Source organism: Protobothrops mucrosquamatus, unplaced genomic scaffold (assembly GCF_001527695.2).
Source record: "Protobothrops mucrosquamatus isolate PMUCROS unplaced genomic scaffold, P.Mucros_1.0 scaffold336, whole genome shotgun sequence".
In the NCBI taxonomy this organism is placed as follows: domain Eukaryota; kingdom Metazoa; phylum Chordata; class Lepidosauria; order Squamata; family Viperidae; genus Protobothrops; species Protobothrops mucrosquamatus.
This window is the reverse complement of record NW_015386674.1, coordinates 415,030-421,493: the sequence shown is the minus strand read 5'-3', so window position 1 is coordinate 421,493 and position 6,464 is coordinate 415,030. Positions and strand designations below refer to the sequence as shown.

Genomic DNA, 6,464 nt, shown 5'->3' with positions numbered 1-6,464 from the left:
TGAATCTATTCCCAAGGTCATCAACACAGCAGTGCTTTATTAGAGGTCTTATGCTAAACTCTTAATAAACTATTAATTACAGGTAATTCTCAATTAGTGACCACCATTGGGAGTGGCAACTCCATAAGTTAGCTTGTAGTCACTAAGGGTAAAATCATGTGACTATGATGGGCTTACATTACTTTTCATTTGGTCATCAAGCAAATCAACCCAGTCTTAAGCAAGACATCACATGACCACAACTTGAACTTTACCTCCGTATTCTCCATTAACTCTACTTGTGAGAAGCCAGTTGTGAAGCAAGTGAATGCTGATCATGTGATCGCTGTACATTGTAATGGTCAATAATGCATGCCGATTAGAAAGTGTCCCAATGGTGATAATGTCAGCATGGGACATTGTGACAGTCATAAATACAAGGATTGATCAAAAAGCTGTTTTTTACATCATTATAATTTTGAATGGTGACTAAACAAGGTAAGGTACTACCTGTAATGAGCTGCATGTTTCTGAACTTTCTCTGTTAAATTTGTTGGAGTATAATTCTCATCGTGGACAGTCAAAATGATCCAGAAATTCGAACTGTGCTTTTTTGCAGAACAGTATTTGTTTCAGAATTTCAGTATTACTGAGAATCTGAAGGAAAATTTGATGATGGTATATTTGAAGTGGGAAAAAAGTCATTACTACTTTTATACATACGTTAGCTTTGATTTCTTAGATATGAATATATAGTAAGGTATGTTTTTTTAAAGGTAGAATATATTAACTATGGCAATAGGGACTGGGATTGGACATTGCCAAGTGACGTCATAAGGCATGACTTCATGTGACTTAACAACAGTTGCGCCAATCCCAGCTGCCACTGTCAAGCAAATCCTGCATAGTCACAGCATCCCGTGGTCATGGGAACATCATTTGTGATCTCCTGCCAACTTCCCCATTGACTTTGCTTGAATTATGATCACATGACCAGGGGGACACTGCAATGTCTGCAATTATGAGGCTCCATTGAAAGTCCCCCTTGTTCAGCAAAGTCATAATTTTGAACACTCATTAAATGAGTGGCTATTCAGTGAAGATTATCTATAAAGCAAGATGTTTTGTTCTTAGTTGCTGAAGATGATGCCCATAGCATAGGCAAAGAAAGTAGTCCTCACTTAGTGACTGCCTCATTCATGGTTACACCATGATGAAAAAGTAATGATCAATCCTCACATTTACAACCTTTGTGGGTCTGTAAAACAAAGGAAAGCTGAAGCAATGTCATAAGCATAGTTGTGGTTTCACTCATTTAATGCCTGAGTTGCCAGCCCTAATTGTTTGTTATCGTATGTTAGAAGATTTCCTAACATACAAGGACCTGTTGTAGCATTACTTATACTTTCCAGTCAGGCTATCCCATTGGAAATGCCGCAGACTGTATACGGGAAGAACAAATTCAAGTTCAAAGCACTATTCTTAGGACTGGCCTTAGTATCCAGAGTATTTACTAGAGAGATGGCAATGATGGACCCTCCTTTTATCTTAGAATTAATTCTTTATCAGAGTACCTTCTGTAGAGAAACCAATTAACAGCCTGATATTGATGCTTTGATACCTCCATGAGCATGATTTCATGGTGAATTTCACTAAGAGCTCATTCATATTAAAGCAGATCACAATCAACAGGAGGGAGAGAAAATACTTGTCTCAGGAGAACACCCTCAAGGTTTGAAAAGTGTAAGGGCTAACTTATAGAACTGCAGCCCTCAGGTTGCTGGCAAGATTACAAGGATAATAAACTCTTGATTCAGTACCAAAGGCCCAATTCCATTCCAGATCATTCCAGTAGTTCCTTCCAGCCTAGACCAAGTCCCATCTGCACAAGACAATGCCAAGCAAAGTAACCCAATCATTGCATTGATGGCTAATCATAAATTGACAGAGGGAAAGCCATTTGGCTTTCTGATCAAATCATCAACAGAAGCTATCCTAATGAGGTGGGGAGCCTAATTCCCAAATAGGTTAATGCAGAAATTATGGTCCCATCATAGTTTAGTATTGTCCACTAACAAATGGAATAAGATTATAGGAATGCCTCTGAAGGCATTTTCACACTAGACAAATTGGTGTCATATGGACAATGTTATGACCAAAGCCTATATAATCAGGTAGGATGGATAGAAATCACGGGGTTTCAGAGGAAGATGTACAGCTACTGTAATGATGTCAACAAATATATATCTATGCTCCATATCAGCCGAGATTACTGAACAGTATAACCAATTCATCAGCGCTTGAATTAAGGGGAGTGGATCCTATACTGAGATATTTTACTACAGTTTACATGAAGATCCCCCTTAGGTGACCTGTTCATAATAGTGAACAACACACAAGTGAAATGTTCTTCCCAATTTTCAGAAAATGGAGCAGGGGATCAGTGTCCTACTGGCTTCATGATCAGAAAGGCTATCTATGTTTGATTGATATTGACCGAAAACTATCCAGAGTGATATTCAAGGTGAATATACACAAGGTATTGGGTAATTTTTATTCCATTCTGGCCCAGGAGATGCAGTTCTCCATCCAAAAGGGGATTAGTAATGATTGCATATGACATCTCTTGAAAACACACTAGCATTTGAAGTTGATTACCTAGTCACAGACTGGCTACAATTTTGCATCAAGAAATTTAATGGGAACCCAGTTACAACTAAATCTGTCAACTGATTTGGTATGCTTTTAAAATAGGTGGTGTAAAATAGTTGTAGTAACAACACAAATCATAGAAGTATAGAAATTCATACAAAGGGGGCCGAGAGAGATTCTGCGTATACTCTATTAATTCAAAGTGTGCTAAAACTGGGTTCCTGTTTCATGCCTAAAGTCAGTTCCAAATTTCAAGAGGCATAAAAAACTGTACCTGTTTTTCTGCCCCAGTTCTTTCCACTCCTAGAGGACTAACCAACACAAAACATCAATAGAAAAAAAAAATATGTACCTCAGTGTTGAACTGTTGAATCCTTGGTGATCTCTCAGCTCTCTTGCGGACATTTCATTACTTGACTAGGTAACATCAGTGCTAGTGAGACTGGGGTTTACTCCTGTTCATATATAGTAGCAGCCCTGCCAATGTTGGCGGGGTGTATGATGGTAGGTAGGACAGACAGGCAAAAGACTTGCAGAGCACATCTGTGATCACCAACTAGAGTAGTCAGAAGACACAATGAAAATTCCTTAATCTCACAACACATTACCAAACTCAACCATAGCTTCAATTGAGAAACTGAGCATTGTAGATCAAAAACTCTAAGGAAGCTTGGTATTCTGATAAATTTCTGGAACCTTGGTATTCATCCATCAGTAGACACGTAGAGATAAACCACTTTTACACACCAATCAAAAGAGGCATTAAAAAGGAAACAAAAAGACTAGAACACGTCCTCTCCAGCAACCAATGCCCAAATAAGCAGAGAGTAACGCCAGACAAACAAGCAGAAAATAATACCCTAATTGAGGAACTACCAAGGAGAAAACCACACCCCCACTAACACTGGCTGGGCAAGCTATTGCATATAAATAAGGCAAACCCTACACTCACTAGCACTGATGATTTTATCTAGTGGGGTAGTGAAATATTTGGAAGTAAACAACCAAACTCGGACAGCAACACAACAAAAGTAGCTGTGTGCAGGAAAGAGCACTAAAAATATATCTCAAACATACTTTACTAGTATGGAAGATTAATAACCAATTTGCTTCCTATAGAGTAGGAATTCTGGAGAGACAAGTTAAACAATCCATCAGCTAGTAACCTAGAGTATATTGCTCTGACATTTAAGCCAGAGTTGGGTGATACCTGCATCAACGGTGTTAATTGCTGTTTTGGATAGGACATTTGTGGTTCTTTGTGGTTATTGTGACACTGATATGGAGAATGGGATGGGAGTGGATTAAACCAGTGATATTCTGATCTCCTGGCTAACAGAGTAAACTAGAAATCAGGAACCCTAATAATGTTAAAAATCTTCATTCTTTGTGTGTAATTTTTATGAGTCTAGAACATGTTGCTTATACATGGAAGAAAGCAGCATAGTTCTTGCAAGTTTCCACTTGGAAAAAATAACACAGGAATTTTCAAATATCATAAATTCAGTGCAGGAAGTTGATATTATACTTTAAAGCTGAGTGTATAGCAAAACAATATAGCAACTAGTCTTTTACAGTTGTATTGAAATTTACCAAGCAGCAAATTGGGCAGGAAATAGAAGCTAGATGGCTGGGGAACCATCTTGCAACCTTTGTATTAGCATTCAGTTTCTCTTTTTACTTCTCTAGGTGTGTAATCTGTATGCTGGATTTTGTATATGGAGATCCCATCCGATTCCTGCCTTGTCTACACATCTACCATGTAAACTGCATTGATGACTGGCTGATGCGATCATTCACATGTCCTTCTTGCATGGAGCCAGTGGATGCTGCTCTGCTCTCCTCCTATGAGACTAACTGAGGTGGCTTTGGGCCCTGCTCTTGTTCTTGCTTCCAGGCTGTTGATATATTGGGGGCCTGGGATGTGGGACATTATTTGCACAATTCTGGGTACACCAAAGAAACCGGCCCCAGCCCCTACGGACACATGCAGCCAGGCTGGCTGTATTAAAGGATGATTTGTGCCATATTTTTGAGTGTTGCCATCCAGGTTATGGGGGGGGGGGAAGGGTTGGAAGGAAACAGGGAATGGCAGAACTAAAACTTTCCTTCTACTCTACTCACAATTTAGTTTTGTAGAAAATCAAGATTCTTCTTTGACCCAATTATCTACCCTCATACTATTGTAAGTCCCTGTTAAGCTATTGAGTACAGTTGTAGGAAACTGTAGTGGAATTCTTACATGTTAATGATGCTGAAGATGATCTCTTAAGGTTTTACAAATTAAGAGAAATTCTAAGGCTATTATACCAGCTCTGGTCAGTTCATGGGGGGAAAACCCAGGCATTTTACGTTTGGGCCACTATTGAAAATTCATCTATCAGTTCAAGTACGCAATGCAGAAACCAAGGCTTAGAAACTAGTTAGCTCCCTACCTAGGGTAGCTTGAAGCTGTAACATTTGCTAGGGAAGGAGACTGAACCTGTTCTTGTTGCTTTTGGAAGTGCTTCTTTTTAAAGATTGATGTTTTAGTTAAGAGAAAAGGATACTATTTCCTTGCTCTTTTTTTCTCCATCAAATAAGACTTTTATCTATTTTGAAGAATTGTATGGTGCCTCTTCTCAAACCCCTGTAGGGCAAGCAGATTCTCCACCTAATGCTTATTCACCAGACTAGGAGAAAGTCACACAGATATAACAGATTTTGAAAGCAATAGTTTCACTCAATCTTCATTTGGGTGAAGTTCACTGGAAAGAGGAGGGATGGGCTAAGTGCAGATTATTTGTCACAATGTGAAATGTCTGCCTTTCTATTTCGAAACAATGTTGACATTTAGATATATATGTATATAGCTTGTTTAAAGTGAGAAATATTTTTATGGAAAGTTTACGATTCAGTATGGTAAGATCCTTTTAGATACTGGTTGTGAGTTAAAGCATCCATATATTCTGAAGAGTGAAGAAATGTTTATTTGTAGGCAATCTACTATTTGCTTAAAGATTTTGTCCCACAAGAACCCATTAAGGCAGGCTGTTATGATGATGCAGCAAAGCCAACATGTGAAAAGGCTTTCCTAAATCATATTGTTTATTGCCTTGCAAGTACAGAAATGTGAAAGTGCTTTTCTGATTATGTATTGTCCATAACAAAGATCTAGTGCTTGAAAGATTTAAAAAAACGGATGTACATTGCATTGAAATGGAAAATAAATAGATTGTCAGCAGTGCCTTCTAAAGTATATACATACATTAGCCAAGATGACTGTAGAAAACTTTTCTATTAGTGAAAATGAGTAGAACCAGAGAATGGGGTACTCTGAATCAATTTATCATTTCCCTTTTCCCTTTAATAAATTAGAAATTAATTGCCATTTTTCCAATCAAGCATGATTCTATACAGCAGTAGGATCTGATATTGCTATTGTATGGTCCTTCAGAAGTTTTTGAATGGACCTCCCAGCAGACCTATGATATTGTAAGGAATCTTGGAAATTGCAATTTGGCAACAAGAAAGTCACATTGGGTTTGGGAATGAAATCATATCTGCTTTCTGAGCCATACTACAAATCTTTTATTTGTAATTCCAAAACTGGCAGGGAAGAAACAGCTCAGTGCCCCAAATGATGATTTGGTCTTGAGAAGACAGTACAGAAAATTTAAGGAACAAATAGGGGCAGCCTAGAAATCAGTTTAAGGTAAAAATTATTAATTTGGAGGTTCCTTTGGATGATAGTAAGGGGCTACACGTCAATATCTTATCCTCCCCTTTTATTGTTTTCTCATTCATGCAGCCATGATTCCCCCCCCCCCCCCCCCCCCCCCCCCCCCCCCCCC

At 38.5% G+C, this 6,464-nt stretch overlaps 1 protein-coding gene across 1 annotated transcript in view; it reads left to right on the top strand.

Moving 5' to 3' along the window:
- Positions 1 to 4,660, top strand: part of LOC107286884 (RING finger protein 11-like) — an 11,382-nt gene extending 6,722 nt beyond the window's left edge. The window contains exon 3 of the mRNA XM_015815326.1: positions 4,321 to 4,660. Within this exon, the coding sequence (XP_015670812.1) occupies positions 4,321 to 4,492 (172 nt within the window). The 3' untranslated portion in view covers positions 4,493 to 4,660. The remainder of the gene's footprint in view (positions 1 to 4,320) is intronic.
- The last annotated feature ends 1,804 nt before the right edge of the window (positions 4,661 to 6,464 follow it).